The 23,093-nt window shown below is 46.8% G+C and overlaps 1 protein-coding gene across 3 annotated transcripts; it reads left to right on the top strand.

Annotated features, from left to right (window-relative positions):
* The first annotated feature begins 6,432 nt into the window (after positions 1-6,432).
* Positions 6,433-21,719, top strand: ABCG4 (ATP binding cassette subfamily G member 4). Of its 3 annotated transcripts, none has more exons than XM_069066618.1 (16): positions 6,433-6,537; positions 6,964-6,993; positions 7,445-7,703; positions 13,467-13,584; positions 13,815-13,947; positions 14,372-14,422; positions 14,663-14,808; positions 15,347-15,470; positions 15,709-15,823; positions 16,042-16,184; positions 16,581-16,679; positions 17,002-17,170; positions 17,480-17,580; positions 18,407-18,565; positions 19,478-19,596; positions 19,911-21,719. In XM_069066618.1, the coding sequence occupies exons 3-16, from the start codon at positions 7,454-7,456 to the stop codon at positions 20,140-20,142; spliced, it is 1,959 nt and encodes a 652-aa protein (XP_068922719.1). In that variant the 5' UTR covers positions 6,433-6,537; positions 6,964-6,993; positions 7,445-7,453; the 3' UTR covers positions 20,143-21,719. The 3 variants fall into 3 exon arrangements, with proteins under 3 accessions (XP_068922719.1, XP_068922718.1, XP_068922720.1); XM_069066617.1 differs by having other exon boundaries at positions 6,435-6,537; positions 6,964-7,194; XM_069066619.1 differs by lacking the exons at positions 6,433-6,537; positions 6,964-6,993; positions 7,445-7,703 and adding an exon at positions 12,668-12,739 and having other exon boundaries at positions 13,464-13,584.
* The last annotated feature ends 1,374 nt before the right edge of the window (positions 21,720-23,093 follow it).

Raw genomic sequence — 23,093 nt, 5'->3', positions numbered from 1 at the left:
ATGCCCAGAATTCACTAACTCCTTACATCTTCTTGGAATTCTTTTTTTTTTTTAAAGAGAATTTATTTATTTTTGCCTTTTTTGGAGGGTAATTGGGGTTAAGTAACTTGCCCAAGGTTACACAGATAGTTTTGTGTGTGTGTGTGTGTGGGTGTGAGTGTGGGTGTTAAGTGTCTGAGGTCTGAACCAAACTCCTTCCTCCTGACTCTGGGACAGCACTTTACTCACTGCGCTACCTAGCCGCCCCCCTGCTTGGAATTTTTAACTTCCTTGAGGCTCAACTCGTGTCCACATCCTATATCAGACATTTCCTGATTCTCCCACACTGCTAATGAACCCCCAATTACTCTGGATTTCCGTGTGTACACGCACACACACACACACACACACACATTTTGTGATTACTTTTATATGCATATACTGTTTCCCCTCACAGAATGTAAGCTCCTTGATGGTAGGGACAATTTCATTTTTGTTTTCAAATTCCTAGTGCTTAGCATGGTGCCTAGCAAATAATCGGTGCTTAATGAATACTTGTTGAATGAATTACTCATGTTTATATTTGCGCTTTAAGATTTGGAAAAAAAAAGAGATGAAGAAGCTTTCCACACAATAACCCCGTAAAGGTAAAGTGAAGGAATAAACCAAGGCTCAGAAAGCTTAAGTGAAATGCCATGGGTTACAGTGAGTAAGGGGTAGAGCCAGGATTCAAATCCAGCTCTCTCCGGACAGCCAGCTGAGCATCCTTTTCTCAATGCAATCCTGCTTCTTTGTCACAAAATATAGCCTTCTTGGTGGTGGTGGGGGGGGTTCTTGCTTTGAATTCCCAACACCAAGCACATAATGGGTGATTAAAAATGGTTTTTGATTGACAGGACTCATTCTTTCTGGGGAATAGAAGAGCTTAGATATTTTATAACTTTGTAGTGCAGGCATACCTTGGAGATGCCAGTTGAATGCCAGTTAAGTTCCAGACCACCATAATAGAGAAAATATTGCAATGGAGAGAGCCACAGGAATTTTTTGGTTTCCTAATGCATACAAGTTATTTTTATACTATACTGTAGTCTATTGTGTGCAGTAATATTATGTCTAAAAATGAATACGCCTTAATTTTTAAAAAATACTTTGTTGCTAAAAAAATGCTAACCGTCATCTGAGCCTTTAGTGAATGGTAATCTTTTTTGCTGGTGGAGGGTCTTGCTTTAACATTGATGGCTGCTGACTCAACAGGGTGGTAGCTGCTGAAGGCTAGGGTGTCTATTGCAATTTCTTAAGACAATAATGAAATTTGCTGCATTGATTGACTCTTCCTTTCACTTGAACATTTAGGCCATTGTCAGATTATTAACTGACCTAATTTCAAAACTGTTGCTTCTCAACAGGGACTAAGGAGGCCCTAGGAGAAGGAGAGACAAAGGGATTGGCAGGTTGGTGTAGTCAGAACACAAACAATATTTATCTATTAAATTCATGTGGCCCCAAAACAATTATAATAGTAACATCAAAGATCACTGATCACAGATCACCATAACGTAATAATGAAAAATTTGCAACATTGTGAGAAATACCAAACTGTGACACAAGAGACATGATGTGAGCACATGCTGTTGGAAAAATGACACCCATAAACTTGTTTGACGCAGGGTTGCCACAAACCTTCAATTTTTAAAAAACACATTATCTGCAAAACACAATAAAAGGAGGTATGTGTGAATCTCATCCCCTCCCCTCATAGGGATAGGCTCTGGACCTGTAATTCTACTTATATGGAACTTCCAGGTAAGAAAATTCCCTCCATCTATGCAGGTCAGTGCCCTCTCTCTCTACAACTTTCAGTATTAAGAGACTTGCCTAAAACATTGAGAGATTATTATGACTTGCTCAGGGTCACACAGCCTGTATGAGTCAGAGGTGGGACCTAAGACAACTCTTCTTGCTTCCAAGGCTAATCTGTCCACTATGCCACTTTGCCTCTCACATCCTTTATGGATAGTAAATAGTATTGCAACACAGTGGATTTTGATATGTGATCTCTAGTAGGTTATGAAAAGGACACATAGGTACAACCAGAAAGCATGGCCACAAATGGCAAGAAATCTTCCCCACCTTGCTGATTATTCTAAGAGGTCTCAGGATGCAGATGCAGATACAGAAAAACATAAGGATGGTGACAATATTTCCCAAACCCCAAATCAGGACAAGCTTATCTTATACAGGGTATACTGGGAAATCCCAGATGTAGTCTCAAATCATGAGTTATGATGACCTGTACTCTCAAAGAGCTTTCAGTCCAGGTGAAGATACTACAAAGTAGTATGGGGGTCAGTATGCACTGATGGTGTACTCAATGAGGTCTATAGGTTGGCAGAGGGGGAAAGGCTATTTTCAGTTGGTATACTCATGTCCAAGACCAGGCCACCGCTCCCTGCTCTTCCTCTCAATTCAGTGCTTAACCTTGGCTTGTTCTGGTTGGGTCTTTGTGCTGCTCCCTCTCCTAGTAGAAAGAATAATGGGTTAGGAATTGAGAAGATCTGGGTTTAAAATCTCAGTTTTGCCATTCACTTTTGTATGACCTCTCAGGTCCTCAACTTCCTAATCTATAAAATAAGAAAGATAGACTTGAAGGCATCTAACATCTTTTACAGCTCTAATTTCTATGATCCCCTCTCTTTAGAACCCTCCAGACAACTATGTAGGCTAAGTCTCTGCCCCTATAGATTCCCAAGGCTGGGGCAGTGGCGAGAGGCAGAGAACATTCTCCTGCTGTCTCTCTGTAGATCAGTCCTCAGACCTCACACTGGTTTGAATGCTTTGCACACAGTAGGCGCTCAATTAAAAGTTGACTGACTTGAGATTTAATTGAATTATTAAATGAGAAAAGCCATCACTGGGGTGGGGCGATACTATCTCTTCTATCCTTACACCTATTCCATGCCATCCAGGAGTCCCTGTCCAGGGCCAGATGGAAAAGGGTCAGCTGGAATTGACCTCCCACTGGTCTTCCTTCTGCCTTATTATTCCACCAGGACCTCTGCCCTTCCAAGGCTCTCTTCTTAACCATTATCTCCCCAAGCCCCCAGGCTAAGCCTGCTGCTTTTCCTGCTGTCAGATCAGTGAATGGATATACCCTGCTGGTGAGAATCCATTAGGAACAGAGATGGAGGGGTGGATGGTAGGGGTTATTTTCTGGGTAGGTGTGAGGAAATGACCAAGTACACTCAGAATTCGAGCTTTGCCCTGAAGAGAACTTTTGTCTATTCCTTAGTCTCTGTAGTGGGGAGTGACAGGGTGGAGATCTTACCATATTCCCATAGTTGTATTTCTGATAGAGTATATGGCATTGGAGCCAGAGTCAGGAAGACTTGGGTTCATATACTTAGACATTTATTACCGGTAGCTGTGTAACTCTGGACAAGTGACATAGTCTCTCTTTGCCCCAGTTTCTCTATCTGTAAAAGAAAGGTGTTAGGATCAATGGCTTCTAAATCTATTCCAGCTCTAAAATGATGGTTCTATGACTTTAAGATCCTTGGCTGGGATTAGTCCTGGTCCTCTCTTTCAAAGACTACTATTCTGTCTTACTCCCCTTTTATTTTCACTTTTTTCTTCTTCCACCCTCCATACCCAAGGAACAGGGAGGTGGGGATGCTGGCTACAGTTGAAGCTGCTAATGCAGGCTTGGGAACAAATGGAAGGTATGACTGAAGACCATGTCTGTGGTTGGAGAGAGGGAGAAATAATCACAGTGTTTTGGAGGATGACTAGCTATTTTCCTGGAAAATGTCACTACTCTCCTTTCCAATTCCCTATCACCTGCCTCAGTAAAGCCACCATTCTGACTCTGCTGATCTTCCTGCTTAGCTGGTTATTGTCTTGGGAGGCCGGAGTGCAGTTTGATTTGGTTTCCCTTCTCTGTCTTTTCTCTGGTTGCAGTTCCCTCTGAAAACAGCAGGGGGTACAGGAGAGACAAGTACACTCTGCCAAAGAGATAATGGGGGGAGGAGAGTGGCGATGCAGAGCTGGGGCTCAGATGGCCTTAGGTGTCCCCATTCTAGCTCCCACAGGACCCCACTTGCCTCCTCCCTCCACAGCCCCATAAATCTGCTCAGCAGCTGTCTCTTCCATAAATCCCCAGTCCAGCCCCTTTCTGTAGATTAGCTCTAGGAGCTGAGCTGAGACAAGGACATTTCTGCCCCTGCCTCCATTCAGCAACCTTCAGACTACTCAAGCTGGGGACACTGTTTTAGGAGGAAAAAGTAGGGGAGGGTGTCCCTTCAGGGGAATGGGAGTGCCTGAACTTTGCACATGACAGAAGCCCAATAAAAATGTCCTCAATGAATAAATGAATGGAGAGAGTGAAGGCACGAATGTTTTAAGCAATAGGAGGGGAGAGGTAGGAAGGATGACTGTTCTACGACATAGGGAATATATCTTGAGGAATGAGGGGTTCCTGTCCTTGGACAGTAGAGAAATTGTCCTTAGAAACGGGGAGTGTGTCTTGGGGAACAGAGTCTCCTAGGTAATGGGGTTTTATCTTTGGAAATGAAGGTTCTGAGAAATGGGGTAGTTTGTCCTAGGGAAAGGAGGGGTATCTCCTTGAAGAATAAGGAGGTTGTCTTGGGGACTGGGGAGTCTGTCTTAAGGAGCATTAAAGAGGGTCTGTCCTTAGAGAGTAGAGAGGTTGTTTTGGTAAATGGGGAAGTCACTAAAAAAAAAAAATGAAAGGATTTGTTTTAGGAATGAATGTTCTAGGGGATGAGGGGAGGGTATATCGTTAAAGAATGGAAGAGTTGTTCTAGGGAGGGGGCTTTTAGGGAATAGGGTTATATTCTTGGAGAATGGAAAGTTGTCCTGGAGAAGGAGGTGGGAGGGGTAGGGGAAATCTGTCCTAGGAATGAAGGCATAAATACTGGGAAAAGTGGGGCAATCTGCCCTAGCAAATGGCAGGATATCTTTCAGGGGATGTGACTATTCTAGGTAATCGAGGAATATATCCTAAGAAATTGGAAGAGTGGGTCCGAGGGAATAAGGAAGGGGGTGTTCTGGAAAGCAGAGGGGTGGGCTCCTGTCCTGGGGAATGAATGAGGAAGAGAAAAGGGGAAACGTGGAATCTAAGACATTCAAATGTGGTTCCAAGGTAGAGGTGGAAGTACAATCACAGGAAGGGGGCAGGGATAGTGTCCAGTCCCTAGCCAACCTCTAGGTTGGCAGAAAGCAGATGGGGAGGAGATGGATGAGGTTTGACTGCTAGTAACCTCACTACTGCAGCAGCAGCAGCAGCAGCAGCATTAGCTTCCTTCCCCTCCCTGTTAGCTCAGCGCTGTGTGACAGGTGGAAAACTTAAAGATACAGCATCATGTGCCTCCGGGTTGGCTAACCTACTTACCCTGGAGAAGATGCCATGGTAGGATGGTAGGGACAGGTGGGGACTGTGAGGAAATGCCCTAGAAGAAGGCCCAACAGTGAAATCCCTGCATGTGTGCTCATATCCTGCAGCACCTTCATGTGAAGGCATGTTCAGGAGACAGGGGAAGGTTCTAAATGGGAAAGTGACATAAACTATCAAGGTCTGTGTGAGGGAATGTACATTCAGGTCCCCATTGTCGTGTCAGTGCTTGTGATACAAGGTTGGCTGATGGGAAGAAGTGTTTCTCTAACCAAGCAAGGAGTAAGTGCCTATGCATGTTTGCAGGCAGGCTATGCTTGTGTTCCTCATTGTTTGTGTACAACCTTGAAAGTTCCAGGTCCCTCCCCAAGAAACTGTCCCTCCTCTTTTTTCTTACCCTAAGGCTCTGGATGGTGGGAGGGGGAGGGGGAGGGTGGACAGAAGTTTGGAGATTGAAGAAAGGTATTAAAAGTTCATTAGAAAGTGACCTCCCCTTGTCCCCTCTCTTCCTGACACTTAATACTTTGATTAGTGACTCCCGGGAGTGAGTCTCCAGGAGCAAAGAGATACTGAGTAAAGGTTGGTAGCTAAGAGCAAAGGAAAGAGATGGGCATCAGATAGGTGCGAAGGGTGTTTAGAATGGTACAGAAACACTGTTCCCCAAATTGTCTTCTTTGCACTGCAGGACCCCTATTCTTTCAGACGTCTTATTCCCGGTTCTCTTAGCTACTTTTTTCTTCCCTTCCCCTCACTTCTTCCCCTGAACCCATTGTCCACAACTCCTCGCCACTCACGTCCCCCCCTTCACCTGCTCCGTTATTTTCCTCCCCATGCTCGCTCCCCCCTTTCCCCCCGCTAGTTGTGGGGCTGCGCCGCCCCTTTAAGAGCGGCAGGGCCAGGCAGCCGCCGGGAGGAGAGCGTAGCCACCCAGCCGGCCGGCTCCCGAGGAGGCAGCGGAGCGGACGGGCTCAGGGCAAAGGGGGTTGCGCAGCTGGTTCAGAGCTGGGGCATCCATCCCCCCCCCCCGCCCCTCCATTCCCCTCAAACCCGGGGCCGGGGCCCTCCCCACATTTCGGCTCCGCCTCGGCCCCGCCCAGCCCGGGCCGCCGGACCGGGAGCCTGGACAGCTGTATTGCAACCAGAGGCAGGTAAGGTGGGCAGCGGCGAAGACCCCATTGCAGTCTTGGGGGGGGGGGGGGAACGCCTCATTCCTCCTATCATATCGGGCCTCCTATTCAGGAGCCCCCGGGGCGCGTCAAGGTGACTGGGTGTGTGAAAAGAAATGTGGGGAACTGTGTTTGTTAGTCCAGTGGCTTGCGGGGAGGATAGGCGTCCCAGTCCGAGCGCCTACCTCTAGGGAGGCCCGCCGCAGCGCGCAAGGAACGGGGCTCTGGAGAAGCTGGACTGGCCATGAGTCCTATTTCTTCAGGGGGATGAAGGAGGCCTCCTTGGCTCTGGGGATGCTCCATCTCCCCCACACCCTTCCCTCTCTGGATCCCCTCCTATCACTCGTCCCTTATTGCCCCTCCCATTGTCCTCCCTTCTGGATTCTAACCCTCCTCCCTCCTCTCTAGGGCTGGGGCTGCTGGCCGGAGTCCTGCCGGGTAAGGAGATTAGAGCTTCAGAGAGGAGGGAGAGGAGAGGGCCTGCACCGGCTAGGGGCAGAATAGCATGGTTGTCAGACACAGTGAAGGGGTTAGAATTTGATGGCTAATAAAAGGGAATATCTGGAGGTATGCAGTAAGAAAGCAGAGCCCTGAGGCAGATGGGTAACGTTGAATAGCCTGGACCGGATTTCTGAGAAGGTAGGGCTGAGGGAGATGGTATGGGGGACATACTTAAGGGAGACCTTGAGGAAGAACAGGCTTGGAGTGGGACACGAGAAAGCAGGAATTGCCGGGGGATGAGATGAGGGATCTAGACAGATAACTGTGTGATAAGGCAGAGAAAGAGAGCAAGTTGGGAGGAGCGGGGTGGAGCAGTGTTAGAGATGGAAGGACCCAGGGCTGGGCGTGATGTTAAACAAGTCCCCCTCAGCTCCCTGGTTCCCTGCAGGGCAAAGTGATGGAGGAGAAGGCACTGGAGGTGGGCAGCTGTGGGCTGGGGCCAGGGGCTGTGGCAGTAGCCCTGGAGGATATGGCCGGGCGCCCTGGCCCCACAGAGCCCCCCCTACTGACCACACACCTGAAGAAAGTGGAGAACCACATCACAGAAGCCCAGCGTTTCTCTCATCTCCCAAAGCGCTCTGCAGTAGACGTAGAATTCGTCGAGCTGTCCTACTCTGTTCGAGAGGGACCCTGCTGGCGCAAGAGGGGTATGGAATGATCACTACCTCAATCCCTGAGTACTCGGTCCTCTTCTTTTGCTCTTTTCCCTCCTCTCCAGTGGGTAGTATCTGCACACCATGCCCTCTACCTCTTAACTGGTCATTGATGTTTTTTGCCTTCTGTATGTTCACTATATCCCCTGTCCTCTGAAAAGTCCCTGAAAACTTAGAAAACCATGTCATTTAAAATTTGGAAGGGTTTTCAGAGGTCATCTAGTTCCATTCCCTATCAGGTTCATGAATCTCTGAACAATATTGGAGGCAGATAAGGTAGCAGCTTGTAGTGGAAAGAGCCCTGGATTTGGAATCAGAGAATTTGGGTTTGAATTATAGCTTGATGTGTGACTCTTCCCTGGGTAACTTTAGGCAAGTCACTTATCCTGAGCCTCAGGTGTGAAATGTAGTTCACTTCAATGATCTCCAAGGACCTGGTCATCTCTAAATTTTGTGATACACTTTGTAATATCTCTGATAAGTAGTCATCTGCCTGAAACTGGAGTCTTTCTAGAGATAAGGAGCTCATTACTTCCCGTGTAGGTTTCCTCCCATTTGCTTGCTACTTGACTGTCTATATCCTCTTCCTACTAATTACCCTGATCTAGGAGTCTCTTCAATATGTCAAGAATCTGGTGTCTATAAGGAATCACAGGGAGCTATCTCTGTGGAGATCCTGTCTGGTCAATGGACATTGCTCCTAAACTTGCAAAACATTCTCACATCTAGAATGAGCTTAGGCAAACCACCTCTCTGTGAACCATAAGACCCTTGAAGTGCCTTCCTATTCTAAATCTATGATCCCCTGACCACAATCTACTATAATAATATCTGGCACTTATGTAGTGTTTCAAAGTTTCTGAAGCATTATATATGTGTATGTATATATGTATGTATTAGTATAAGCCTCAATAACAAGAAAATACTATATGAAATCAGGGGAGTGAAAAGCTTTTTAATCATTTTAGGGAATAGTAGCATTTGAATTAGGCTTTAAAGGATAGGAAAAAATTGAACTGTTGAAGAAAGACAGGAAACAACCTGAGAAAAGTGTGTAATTGTGAGAATGAAGTGCTGTTCTGGGGCAAAGGTGGCAGAAAGTTATCCAGTTGGGCTGGAGGGCAAAGATCTAAGATAAGATAAGGTAGAGTAGTGCCAGGTTGAGCAGGACCTTGAATGCCAGACAAAGGCTTTTTTTAAACTTAAATTGGTAGGCAATATGGAACTACCAAAGATGTTTGGGCAGTGGAATATGAGAAATGATTAATTCCATTGTAGAGATGAGGCAGAAGTGTTCCAAAGAGATAAAATACTTAGCTTAAGGTAGATAGAACTGTGACCCATAACAAACCCATCTTTTGATCACCATATTCTTTGCATTGTATCATCCTGGTACTCTTCTAAGCATAGAACCAGGCCAGTGGTAGAAAAGGTGTTTCTCATTCTTTTCCCCTGGTCAAAATCTGGAGCTGTCTGGGCTGATCTCAGTGGAGGTGTTGAAGTAGGGGAATGATGATTTTGGGGACTGGGAACTGAATGTCCTGAGTTAAGTAAAGCCTTGCTGTCCCTCCTCTGCCCCAGGCAACAAGAGCTGAGAATAGGGAAGCTAGGTTTCCCAAAACTCGGGCGGAGACTGGGAGGGTGGATTGTTCAGGATTTGAGAGACTAGACTGCAACCCTTCTGAGCTGGGCTGAGTGGGGCTTTTAGCAACCTTCTCTCCCTTTAGTGTCCCATCTCTTTTTTGCATGCATGTACTCCTGGGAACTTGAAATAGGACAGGGACTAGAGTTGAATGGGAATTTGAGTATCAATGTGATTCCAGGGTATAGAGTAAAATTTCAGTAAAATGGTGAAATCAGGACAACTTTTGAAGAATTCCCCCTCTCCCTATTTTAGAAAAAAAATTAATTACTGTTTTGGTTTGAATATAGACCACACTCCTAATATGAAATCTCTTTGGAAGTAAAATGACACACAAAAAAGTAAAATCACATATATACATATGTATATATTTTGATTACCTATGAATTTTATGTGAGCCAGATTTTTTTGGTGTGAGGAAGAGAGGAGCAGGAAGATAGGCTATAGAGTGTCCTAAAAGTCTTAGTGCATATAGAAGTTTTAATAACTTCATAAGTATAAATGCAAACAGACAAACATTACTTGCAAGTTTAATTATTAAATTTTTTTACATTGATTTAATTTTGTGAATTTTAAGTAATAAATTTTTTATTTTAGTTTTAACAACACAGGTCATTATTGCAGGTGGGACAGGTTTTGGATGACACTTTTTCAGGCTGATGCATTGGCAGAGGAGGTTCTCTTGCTTGGACTCCTTGGTCAGCTGATCTATCTCCATCAGACTTTTTCTTGTGGAGTCACATAGAAACTGTCACATGCATCAAAACCTCATTCTTTGGTTATGATTACAAATGATTACAATACTATAATTACAAATGCAATCCTTTCCGCCACTGAACAGCAGCTAAAGTTTTTACAAAGTTAGAAAATTGAGTCATATATATAGCACAAGATGGTGCTTATGTTGATATGTTTAATAAGAAATGTCCATATTTTAAAAATTTAAATAATTAACTTTTTTTTTTTTGCTTTTTGGAGGGGCAGTTGGGGTTAAGTGACTTGCCCAAGGTCACACAGTAAGTAATAGTAAGTGTTAAGTGTCTGAGGTCAGATTTGAACTCAGGCCCTCCTGACTCCAGGGTCAGTGCTCTATTCACTGTACCACCTAGTCACCCCTAAATAGTTAACTTCTCAGGGGTGTGTGTGTGCTTTTAAGCTTTTATATTTCTGAAGTTATTAAAGTACTATCATTTTTTAGGACATCCTGTATTTGGGCCTAATTGAGGCAGCATTGAGTTCAAATCCTGCTGCTGACTCATGTTAGCTGTAGGATCTCGAGCAAGGCATTACCTTTCAGTGATCTTCAGGCAAGTCTCTGGAAGGTTACACAGAAGCAGTTTCCACACCAGAAATTACCAACTGATGAAATCCCAGGTGGGATTTCCATGTCTGTCTTCCCCCACCCTCCACCCATGCTCCCTCCTTTTTACCTCTGCTATCTTTTGGTCACACCTTTAATACTCTCTGACTCCCTCCTTCCTTCTTTTCCTCTCGTCCTCCATTTCTTACACTAGAGAATAGAAGAGAAAAAGAAGTTTGGGATAGCCAGAAAGAGAACAGGGGAATACCAGGGAAAAAGAAGGTATTTCATTTCTCTGGCAGATATGTGTGATCATAGTAAATAAAAGCATAGCATTTAACGAGCCAGAGCTTTTTGACATCCATTATCTCATCTGATCTTCCCAACAGCCTGGTCAGGAAGATAGTGAAAGCATTACAGGTGAGGAAACTGAGGCTCAAAAAGTTCACAGGATCTAGTGCTTGGAGAGATCGTAATGATGGAATCATAGGTTTTAGATGTGGAAGGGACCTGAGATAATTTGGTCCAACCTCTTCACTTGACAGATGGAGACTATGAGGTCCAGAGAAAGAGGTTAGATGATTTGCCCAAGAAAACAGTAGAGGCAAGATTTGAACCCAGGTTTTTTGATTCCAAGTCTAGTGACCTTCCCTTTACAGCAAGGAATAATTTGTCCAAGGTCACAGCATAACTTTTGTTGCTCTGAGGGTTGAATTAGGTGGTCTCTAAGGTACTATTCCTGTTCTATTAAGTCTATGATTTCAGTGTTCTGTTCCCCCCCCTCCCCAATTGAAATGCTTCTTCATTTAATTGAACTTGACCTCCTAGGGAATTCAATCCAGTTTAGAACTGGGAGAACCAAGGTATAGAAGGTGAATTACCTTCACCCCTCAACTTCCCCCTTCCTTTAAAGTGATGCTAAAAGGCAGGTACACAAGGTCACTTCCTGAATAGTTTTTTGATGATGGAAACATAGGGTTTGGACTGATGGCTTGGGTGAATCACTTAAACTTTTCCCCGCCTCAATTGTGACATCTGCAGCTAGGTAGATCTCCTCTGCCTATAGGCAGGGAGTGGAACCACATGCCTTTTGGAAGACCCTTCCAGCCTTTGTGATTCTGTGAATCACAGGGTCAAAGAGCTAGAGAAAGTTCTATGCTTCACAAAGACTATACTAATAACTCACAGTGTCCATAGCATTTCTCAAGGGGTGGGGGGAGAATACTGGGAAGGGAGGAATTAAAAAGCAGAGTCCCTGTACAACTGCTGTGGGCCAGGGGTGTGAGCCAGCCATTAAGAGTCTCAGGTAATGTTTTCTTTTTTTTGGAGGGGGGAAGGCAAGGCAATTGGGGGTAAGTGACTTTCCCAAGATCACACAGCTAGTTAAGTGTCAAAGATCAGATTTGAACTCAGGTTCTCCTGACTCCAGGGCCAGTGCTCTATTCACTGCATCACCTAGCTGCCCCTCTGGTAATGTTTTCTATCCAACTTCATAGTAAGTGGGCCGGATGGTGCCATAGGAGAGAGGAAGTTGGGGGGAAGACAATAATAGTTACTAGGACCAGTATAGGTGTCTCTGTTCCTTTCAAGTCCATTAGGTTAAATCTGTAGTGAGCTGGCTTTATGCTAGGCCTTGAAGAAAGGAAGGCTTTTCCAGATGGATGGAAAGGCTGGAAACAACTCCTTGCAGCAAAGGAGAGAGATAGCTCATGCACACAGAGAAGTCAGGATCTCATCCCTTACTTCATGACCCAGACTCTCCCTTTCTCTTCCAGAAAGAGTGTGCACTTCACAGTAAATTGTACCCTAGATGTCTTGACTCCAGGGGTAGTTACCTTGGACTAGGTAGTAGAGCAAAGAAGAGAGGAGTTTTGGTTGTTGTTGTTTTTGTGGGGTACTTCTCTTGTCCCCAGTTGCTGATGATAACCACAGAAATTTTATATAACATTTATATAATATTAAGATTCACAGAAAGCACTTTCCTCACAGCAATCCTGTGAGGTAGGTAGTATAAGTATTATACTCCCGTTTTATAGATGAGGAAACTGAGCCTCAGAGAAGTTAAATGTCTTTCCTTAAATCACAAAGTATAATGACCAAGCCTGGCCCTGAAGATGAGATGAGGAAATGCAGCTCCTGCTTTTTTGCAGAGGGGGCTGTTGGATGTATTATGGAGACATGCTGTCAGACTTGGATGATGTATTGATTACTTTCACCAAACTGTTTTTTCCACTCTTTTAAAAATTCTTTGTTACAATGGATGATTCATACTTTGCATGGGAGGAGGAGGAGGAGGAATATAATGGGAAATTTAATTTATGTAAAAACAAAAGATATCAATACTTAAAAAAAAAAAGATCCCAGAGCTAGTAAGGGATCAAATCAGAAGAGCTTTTCTGATTTCAGATGTGGAATTCTGCTACTTTGTGGTTCAGTCATCTCAATTGTATCTGACTCTCCATGACTGTATTTTGGGGTTTTCTTGGCAAAGATACTGGAGGGGTTCACCATTCCTTCTCCAGCTCACTTCATAGATGAGAAACTGAGGCAAACAGGGTGGAATGACATGCCCAGGGTCACACAGCTAGGAAGTGTCTGAGGCCAGATTTGAACTCAGGAAGATGAATCTTCTGGACTTTAGGCCCAGCACTCTGTCCACTGCACCACCTAGGTGCCCCTCTGCTACTAGATCATGTAGTCAAAATAATCAACTCCTTAATCTTTGCCCAAGGTTCCTCCTGAAAAATGCACTGAACTGCTTGGGAATTTGGGGTGTCTCTGTTCCCTGACGACCTCTCCCTCCTCCTTATTTCAGGTTATAAGACCCTTCTCAAGTGTTTGTCTGGCAAGTTCTGTCGAAAGGAGCTGATTGGCATCATGGGACCCTCAGGGGCTGGGAAGTCCACATTCATGAACATCCTTGCTGGGTACAGGTAAGGATGGGGGTGTGTATGTGTGTACATATATGGGTGCACATGATGGAATTGGGTGGAATGAAACAGCATCGTCTGGGGCTTAGCTAGAGAGAGTCTCTCATGGGTGGGACATCTTATGGCAGAATTCTATGGCAAGGAACAGGAGTGGTTGGAGTTTTTCAGAGATGGGTAACCTAGAGCTTTGAGGACATTCTAGCCTCTGATTCCCTTTACTGTTGCTTCTGCAGGGAATCTGGCATGAAGGGGCAGATCCTGGTGAACGGGAGACCTCGGGAGCTTCGGACCTTCCGCAAGATGTCATGTTACATCATGCAGGATGACATGTTGCTTCCTCATCTCACTGTGCTAGAGGCCATGATGGTGAGGGTCCACCCCCACTCTAGGCAGTGAGGTGCTGGCATAACCTCCTCCCTCTCAACAGTTTTCTTGGGTTTCAAAGGTATAACAATGACATAATCCATCAAACTATTAAGTACCTGCTATGTATAAAGGAAGCATCATGCTCTGTGTGTGGAGGAAGGATGCAAACATTAGATGAGATATACAGCTACTTCCCTCAAGGAACTTAGAGTTGAGTGGGTGGTTATGGACATTGGATACTTCGTCACCTTTATTCCCCCTTCAAGGTTGATAGGCACCATGGAACTTCCAACACTAGGGTGCTCTGGTAAAGTCTGTTCTTCATGCCCCTCTGACTAAATGAAGGGGTGGGGTGAGGTGGCATTCGTGGGGCTCTCAGGTTACAGCACCCACACCACTGACCAGCCACTGTTTTTGGGCCCAGGTCTCTGCCAACTTGAAGTTGAATGAAAAACAGGAGGTGAAGAAGGAGCTGGTGAGTGGAGGAAGAAGCTGTTCAGAGGTCTCCTTCCTCTGTGAGCTGGGCTTGAGGGGGCAGGGTAGCCCCTGGAGAAAGGGAGAGATGGCCCTGGAGCTAGCGTAGTTAGGGCAAGTTGGAGGTGGTCCCCAAGGGGAGTCAGAACCCTGATGAGGCCTTTTTAGGGCAGAGAAATGGTGGGATGGCTGATGGGTGTCTGGAAGCCCTCCTGGCTGACATGGGGTGGGCTTTGGCCAGGTGACTGAAATTCTGACAGCTTTGGGGCTGATGTCCTGTTCCAACACGAGGACAGCCATGCTCTCCGGGGGTCAGAGGAAGCGACTGGCAATTGCTTTGGAGCTTGTCAACAACCCACCGGTCATGTTCTTTGATGAGCCTACCAGGTATTTTTGCCCGCAGGCTAACCTTTCCCTCAACAGCATCCCCCCCCATACCAGATAGAGCTATTGAGAGACCCAGAGCCTTTGCTTCCTAAGACCAGCTCAGAAGAGTGAGGGAGCTGGGCTCTGTGCTTTCTGATATCCCAGTGGGCTAAAGTGAGGATGCAGAAGGGTTGGGGGTGGGGTGTAGAATTAGATTGTAAGCTCCTTGAGGGTAGGGAGTTAGCACAGTGACTGGCACATAGTAGGCACTTAATAAATGTTGATTGAATTGAGTAGGGGTTAAGGTGAGAACATTTCCTCCCCATTCTAGATCCATTCCCCTCATTTGAGTTCTCCACACCCCTAATATTCCCTCATCTTTTTTCTTTCTCTGTTCTCCTACTTCTCTTACCCTATCCCCTGACCTCTCTCTCTCTCTCTCTCTCCCTCTCCCCTCTCTCTTCTCTCTCTCTTCTCTCTCTCTCTCTCTCTCTCTCTCTCTCTCTCTCTCCCTCTCTCTCCCCCCCCCCCTTTCCTCTCTCCTTCTCCCTCTGGCCAGTGGGCTGGACAGTGCCTCCTGCTTCCAGGTTGTATCACTAATGAAGTCCTTGGCTCAGGGGGGCCGTACCATCATCTGCACCATCCACCAGCCCAGTGCCAAGCTCTTTGAGATGTTTGACAAGGTTGGCTACAAGTTTTTGTCTGTCCTTCTGGATAGAGAGGATGAAGTTGAGGAAACCCATTAGTGTCTATTGTGTCCAAGCCCTGGGATAACAGGGAGTAGGGAGGTCTGCTGGGTGTAAAAATGTCTGTCTAGGTGTGGTCCTTTGTAGGAACAGTGGTACTGGCATATGATGCTAGGGTATAGTGAGTGGGAGATGCCAATCTCACCAGCTGACCCCTTTTTCATCTTACCTTCAGCTCTACATCCTGAGTCAGGGTCAGTGCATCTTCAAGGGAATGGTCACCAACCTGATCCCCTACCTGAAGGGGCTGGGCCTACATTGTCCTACCTACCACAATCCAGCTGACTTCAGTGAGTGGAAGTGCATCCCTGCTGGTGTGACTCTAAGATGGGGCCCTGGTGACTGTGTGGGCAGAGCCTCCTTGGGGGAGGAGTGGGGTCTTGACTTGTCCCCTTTGCCTGTGTTGGGCAGTAATTTCACACGATAGACATGCAGCCAGTTCCCTGATGGAGGCCTGGTTTTGTCCTGGAGAGAATGGCACCTGAGCAGTTTATCTTTTCTTCTGCAGTCATTGAAGTAGCATCAGGAGAGTATGGGGACCTGAATCCAATGCTGTTCCGGGCAGTACAGAATGGGCTGTGTACCGTGGCGGAGAAGAAGGAGAGTGCAGAGAAAAACCACGTCCAATCCCCATGCCCTTCTTGTCCTCCAGTGAGTGAAAGAGAAAATGCAGAGTCAATGTATGTGGAGATGGGGGATAAGAGCTGGGGAGAAGTGGCCAGGGTAAAGAGTGATGGCAAGAGAACTGCTGTGTAATGGGTCAGAAGTCACTTCCCATCTCTGAGTTTTAGTTGCTTCATCTAGAAAATGAAGAAATTAGGACAGATGACCTTTAATATCCCTTCTAGTTTTAAATCCAACCATCTTGGGGCCCTTCCCTTAGCCAAGGGTCCTGGTGCCAGGATGCCAATGGGTTCTGCCTTGTGCCCTCGATGGCCTCATGAGAAGCCTGGAAGGTCCTTATTTGCTGGGCTGGGTGCTGTTGGGCATCCTTCCTGGTGGGTCCCATTTCCTGTGACCTTGGATTGTGATATTTCTCCTGCTCAGGAAGTCGACACCATTGAGAGTCACACGTTTGCCACTAATACGTTCACACAGTTCTGCATCCTCTTCAAGAGAACCTTCTTGTCCATCCTTAGAGACACGGTGAGAGACTGTACTGGGGATCCTGGAAACTTCCAATATCTTAGACCCTGCCATCCATCATGGGAATGAAGAAAAAAAAAGAGGGGTTTCTTTCCTGAGCCTCATTTCCTACACTAGAGGGTTTCTTGACGACATTTATGAGGGCTCTTAGTTCATGTGGGTAGAATAGAGCTTGTCTTGTGTCTTCGCCCAAACTGTCTTCTTCTGACTCCCACCCTGAATGGTGTTATCATTCCTTCTATGGTACTGGGCCTTACCCCAGTACCTCCAAACAGAGCTCCCTGCTCTATTTCCCTAGTACTGACCACTCTCTACCTACCAGGTTCTGACCCACCTTCGATTCATGTCCCACGTGGTGATTGGTGTACTCATCGGTCTCCTTTACTTGCACATTGGAAATGATGCCAGCAAAGTCTTCAACAACACGGGTTGCCTCTTTTTCTCCATGCTCTTCCTTATGTTTGCTGCCCTTATGCCTACAGTTCTTACCTGTGAGTCCTCAGCATCTGGTGCACCTGGGAGGGAGGGGAGGAGGGGTAGAGAATGAATGGTGCTGGGATTGTTAATGAGATGGGGAGACTTGAGCATGGTCCCAAGCTTCAGGCAGGCTGATGGACTGTGGGGGAGGGAGGTTAGGACAGATATCTTATGGGGAGAAGGAGAGGGGAAATTTTCCAACCCTACAGAACCAGTAATAGACCCTTCAGGAGGCATCAGGAGGTTTGTGTTGAGGAAAATAATAAGAGGGGGCAAAGTTATAGAAGGCTTTGAATGCCTTCTCTTTTTTTTTCCTGTCCCAGTTCCCCTAGAAATGGCTGTCTTCATGAGGGAACATCTCAACTACTGGTATAGCCTCAAAGCTTATTACTTGGCCAAGACTATGGCTGATGTGCCCTTCCAGGTAAGCTTCTTAATCAACGACTCAGTTAACAAGCATTGTTGAGTACCTACTGCATGTTTAGCCCTGTGTGGGATACAGAAATGATCCCTGACCTTCACTGTAAAATTTAGTTTGGGAAATGAAACTAATGATTGTAATAATGATCTATAATGTATAATGTAATAATGATCTCAGGAAGTATATGGTAAGGGCAGAATGCATGCACGGGGAAAGAGAGGGTCCTGTGGGCTGGCATCATCAGGGACAGTGGGACTTGAAGGTAGGCCTTGAAGATAGGTGAGATTTAGAGAAGGGATAGAAGGAGGTAATTCCAGGCAAGGGAAAGCCCCAGAGGTGAGCTGGTACCACAGCATGGTGGAAAGAGCCCTGGGTCTGAATTCTCTGCACTTACTAGCTGTGTGATCAAATCATTTCCCTTCTCTGGGCTAGGTAATAATAATAATAATTGTCATTTATATAGTGCTTTATGGTTTGCAAAATGCTTTACATGTATGTTAACTCATTTGATCTGCTCACCCCAGGGAGCTAGATGGAGAAGGATGGTCAAAAGCATAGAGATAGAAAGAAAAGAGTTTCAGACTCTACTATTGGGTTCATCTTCCTCATCTGTAGAATGAAGGAGGTGGACTAGGTAATCTTAGGTCCTTTCCAGTCTGACATTCTATGAGGCCTGTCCTGGGCAGAACCATTTGAGTCTCATGGCCCTCTGCATCCCATGAAGGAACTAGAGCCCAAGACAAGAGGAGGTCTAGTCTCAAGGGGAGGGGAGGAGATCTGCTGTTCAGATACCAGCCCCTCTCTCCAACTTTCTTCTTGTTCCCACCAGGTGATTTGCCCCATGGCTTATTGTAGCATTGTATACTGGATGACCAGCCAGCCAGCTGAAGCCTCCCGGTTCCTGCTATTCTCTGCTCTGGCCACAGCCACTGCCCTGGTAGCTCAGTCTCTGGGGCTACTGATTGGGGCTGCATCTAATTCCCTACAGGTGGGTGGAAGTGGGAGAAATGGGAAGGAGAAAAGAGGTATGCATCTGGGATAGGAGTATAGTGAGAAAAGGAAGCAAGGAAGGAAAGAATGAAAGAGGAAGGGAAGAAGGGAGGAAGGGAGGGAGAGTCAGGGAATGAAGAAAGGAAGGGAAGAGAAGAAGGAAAGAAATAAAAGTGAAGAAAAAAGAAGAGAAAAGGGAAGGAAGGAAAGGAAGGGAAGAGAGGAAAGAAAGAGAGAGAAAGAGAAAGAAGGAACGGAAGGAAGAAAGAAAGGAAGGACAGAAAAAAGAAAGAAAGAAAGAAAGAAAGAAAGAAAGAAAGGAAGGAAAGAAGGAAGAAAGGGAGGGAGGGAGGAAGGAAGGAAGGGAGAAAGAAAGGAAGAAAGAAAGAAAGAAAGAGAAAGAAAGAAAGAAAGAAAGAAAGAAAGAAAGAGAAAGAAAGAAAGAAAGAAAGAAAGAAAGAAAGAAAGAAAGAAAGAAAGAAAAGAAGGAAGGAAGAAAGAAAGAGGGAGGGAGGGAGAGAGAGAAAGAAAGAAAGAGAAAGAAAGAAAGAAAGAAAGAAAGAAAGAAAGAAAGAAAGAAAGAAAGGAAGGAAGGAAGGAAGAAAGAAAGAAAGAGGATTTATTCAGGGTTTATTATCTATCAGGCACTTTGCTAAGACCAGGAGACACAAATACAAAGACAGTCCCTACCCTCAAGATACCTACACCCTAATAGAAGACAGCACTTAATGTCCCAACAGAATGAATCGGGGGGCTGGCTATGGAAGCAGAGGCATCCCATCCCAAAGGAGTAAAGGATGTGCACATATGTGCATGCATCAGCTCATCACACTGTATGTGTGAGCTGGTGCAAACACTGTCCCAAGACACCTTCTATTCCTTCCTGCCCTCCCCCGCTCCACATTCTCAGGTGGCCACCTTTGTGGGTCCAGTCACTGCTATCCCTGTCCTCCTCTTCTCTGGCTTCTTCGTTAGCTTCAAAACCATCCCTACCTATCTGCAATGGAGCTCCTACCTCTCCTATGTCAGGTGAGTAGTGCCAACATTTCTCCATCCTCATCAGCTCCCAGAGAGTCAGGACTCAGGGGCTTGAGACCTTTCTCTTCCTAGCCCTACCCTCTTCCCCTCCCAGCCACCTGGCATACAGGTCCCACCTTTCCAGCTTCCCAGGCTTTTTGTGTCTTCCTGATGTACAAGCCCATTTCTAGCCTGCCTCCTCAGGACATGTGTTCTGGATACCAACTCCCACTCTAATGCTGTGTCTGGGGAAGGGATAAGCCCTACCCATAGTATGGTGAGGAGCAGGGTCTGGCAACTGTCTCTGCTGTTTCTGTTGTGTCCAGGTATGGCTTTGAGGGTGTGATTCTGACCATCTATGGCATGGAGCGGGGGGACCTTGATTGCTCTGAGAACTCCTCAGGATGCCCATTCCAGAAACCTGGGAGCATCCTCCACCAGCTGGATGTAGAGGACGCCAAGCTCTACATGGATTTCCTGGTCCTGGGTATCTTCTTCCTGGCCCTGAGGCTGCTGGCATACCTTGTCCTTCGCTACCGGGTGAAATCGGAGAGATAGAGCTCCCCGCTTCCTCCCAACCACAGCAGGAAGCCCTGTTCTCCTTCTCTACCCCACCTTCCAGCCCACTGGGACTGTTTTAACCTCAGAGACTTGGGAACTGGTTCTGGTGGCACCCACCTGCCACCCCCCCCCCCCCCCCACACACACCTGTCAATGTCGATCTACTCCATGGATTTCCGGGTCCTCCTGAAGGATGGTGGAAGGCTCTAAACCTCCTCCCTCAGCCCTGTCACCTCCTGTGTTTTGATGCAGTTTGTGGCTTCCTTCTCACCTCTTCCTCAACACCTGCATGCAAAGGACATTTGTTGGGCTATAGTAGCTCCCTTCCCCCTCCCTCCAATTCTACTTCCCCTGCCCTGCTCAGAGCCCTCTTTTTCTCCCACTGTCTGCCTGGGGGCGGCAGAGTTGGGGGGGTCTACCTGAATTTCACCTCTAGAAACTCCCCCTTACAACTGACCAAAGTGCCCCCTCCCTCCCCAGGGGGCCCCTACCACACAAGTGTTTGTAAATTGGGCTTCAAAGGGTTGTTATAGTACCCAGGGCTGGTCCCTGGCAGGGTTCCCTGGAAAGTCCCACTATGAAATTGAGCAGGGGGAGACTCTGGTAGTCATACCCCCCACCCCCAACTCTAGGCTGCTGGAACAATCTCTTGAGGCAGAGGCTGGAAATTCTGTCCTTGACTGCCCCTCTCAGGCCCCAGGGAAGGTAAGGCCTGGGGTCTTAAGGTTCCCCATCGCTCCTATCCATCTTCATTTGGTAGGGGGATGGTGCACAATGGCACCTTAGCAATAATGCCCATGTTTCTTTTGCCCACATTGGAACTGGAGAATGCACTTTATTTTGGGAGGTGGAGAGGTGGGGAGAGGCTGAGGGGATGACCTTGATCCTGCCTTCCTATAGCCCTGTGGGCCAGGCCTTCCCATCCGCTCTCCAGATTCATAGGTACATACCCACAATCATCACTTGGCTCTGGGAGAAGGGCCCTGTGGAGGGTGAGGTGGATGTGACCTTCCAAAAGCTCTGGTGAGATGGGGCTTCTGCTCAGGATCATCTTGGGGATCTGTGTGGGTGACTCCTCTCCAGTCTTTTTTCCCTCCACAAAGCCAGGGGCAAACACAGGGCACTCCCTCCACCTGTATTTCAGGACCTGGCAAAAGCACAGGCAGCTGGCACAAGTTGGCCTTGGTCAGCTCCACCAGAATCCCTTTTTTCCCATGCCCTAGGGCATGCCTCCCTGGGGCTGGCACCCCCTACACACCCCTTCTCTTTCCTCTCAGCTGCTTGGTTCAATCTTCTGACCGCTCCTCTGCCCTCTTCCCAACCAGCCAAGGCTGCCCCTGGGCCTGAGAGCACCACCGCACAGGGCTAGAGTGACAGACATATATGGAGGATTTCTGGTTTCCCTTGTTGGAGTCCAGGACCCCCTGCTGCTGAGCTCCCTGGCCTGGGTGCAGTGGCTGGTTCTTATCCACCCTCTCCCACCCCCCACAGACCCACAGTCTTCTCTTATAAGGAGATGCCAGTGTATTTGGGGGATTTCACTCATTATTAATAAAACCTATATTTATATGGTATTTTGGCTGTGTATGTGTCTGGCAGTTGTGGTTGGAAGGTCTCTGAAGCATCTGGTACATGTCAGTCAGGTTTATATTCGCCCTTATACCTGAGAGTCCACTTGTAAAACACTGCACATAGTTATTGGTAAATGTGTATGTTATCCCTGCAGTGGTGGAGGTGATGTATCTGCTGGATTTGAGTGTTCTATGTCCATTGCCTGCTCTTTTGCCTATTGTGTGGACGTGGAGACGTGCCATAGCCTTTAGTGGTCCTGATACTTGGATTCTGTGGGGTCTGTGGAGGCCGTCTCTGAGCCTTGTGCAAACATATGGATGGAGGGACTGGGTGGGGGTGGGGGCGGGTCCTAAGAAATGGGAAGTTCTGGCGAATGAACCTAGTCACTAGTGTGGGAGGGGAGGCTTAGACCAAAGTAGTAGGGGGAACATGTTGCAATGGGAACAGCTTCCCCATGCTCCTAAATCCCTAAGCAATTTTCCCCCTGACAATAATAACAAGGCTTAGAAAGCCAGACACATGGACATTTAATGAATCCATCAGGTCCCGGAGTGCTGAGATTATAGATCTACAGACATAGTGGCACTATGGCACTACAAATCCTGGGCAGGGTCAGACCAAAGAGGGTCAGTCTATTCCGTGTCTTTCCATCCTGGCATGTTTCTATGTAGCCTGGATGGTATGACTAGTATGAACCCTGGCAGAGGTGTGGGAGTAGGTAACCATCTCAGGTACCCTGAGTATGCCAGGGCCAAAAGTGAAAAACCTAGCCTAGATCAAAGTCATTTTCTAGGCCAAGTTGGGGGTGGGGGATGGGGGAGAGAACCCTTCAGCTTAAAAGAATGGATTGACTTCATACATGTGGTATGTGTGTGTTCAGGGTGTGGGGGGTATAGTCCTCATTCTAGACTGTGGCATAAAGAACGGCTCTCAGGGTGCCACCCCTCCTGGTCAGTACTGCCAACTGATACAGATGAGCATATATTTTCAATTCATTTCAATATTTATTGAAGACCTGTGTGTGAAATACCATCCTGGGTACTGGGGTTACAGAGATCTTAGAAAAAAAGTGGTAGTTCTTGCCCTTATGGTGCTTGCTTCTCTGATATAAGGGGTCCTGGGAGTTCCCCTCCTCTACAGTACCTCCAGAGGCAGTACCACCATGCTGCTGGATGGGGAGGGAGTGCTTGGATCTCCCCACTCCAAATGATCATATCTGAAGGAGGTGAGAGCCCAGACTTGAGGCAGCAGGGCCTTTCATGGACCATCTCCCCAAGCAGGGTCCTGCTGCTCCAGAAGGGATAAAAGGAACACAGCCTCCTTTGGGGTTAATCTTGACTCCCCAGCTTTTGGAGGAGCTTTTGTCCATGGATCAG

Source organism: Petaurus breviceps, unplaced genomic scaffold, assembly GCF_028583685.1.
Source record: "Petaurus breviceps papuanus isolate PSGF00001 unplaced genomic scaffold, PetGlider_PUasm1.0 90723, whole genome shotgun sequence".
In the NCBI taxonomy this organism is placed as follows: Eukaryota; Metazoa; Chordata; class Mammalia; order Diprotodontia; family Petauridae; genus Petaurus; species Petaurus breviceps.
Note: the sequence above shows the minus strand (reverse complement) of the source record. Positions and strands in the feature narration are given on the sequence as shown.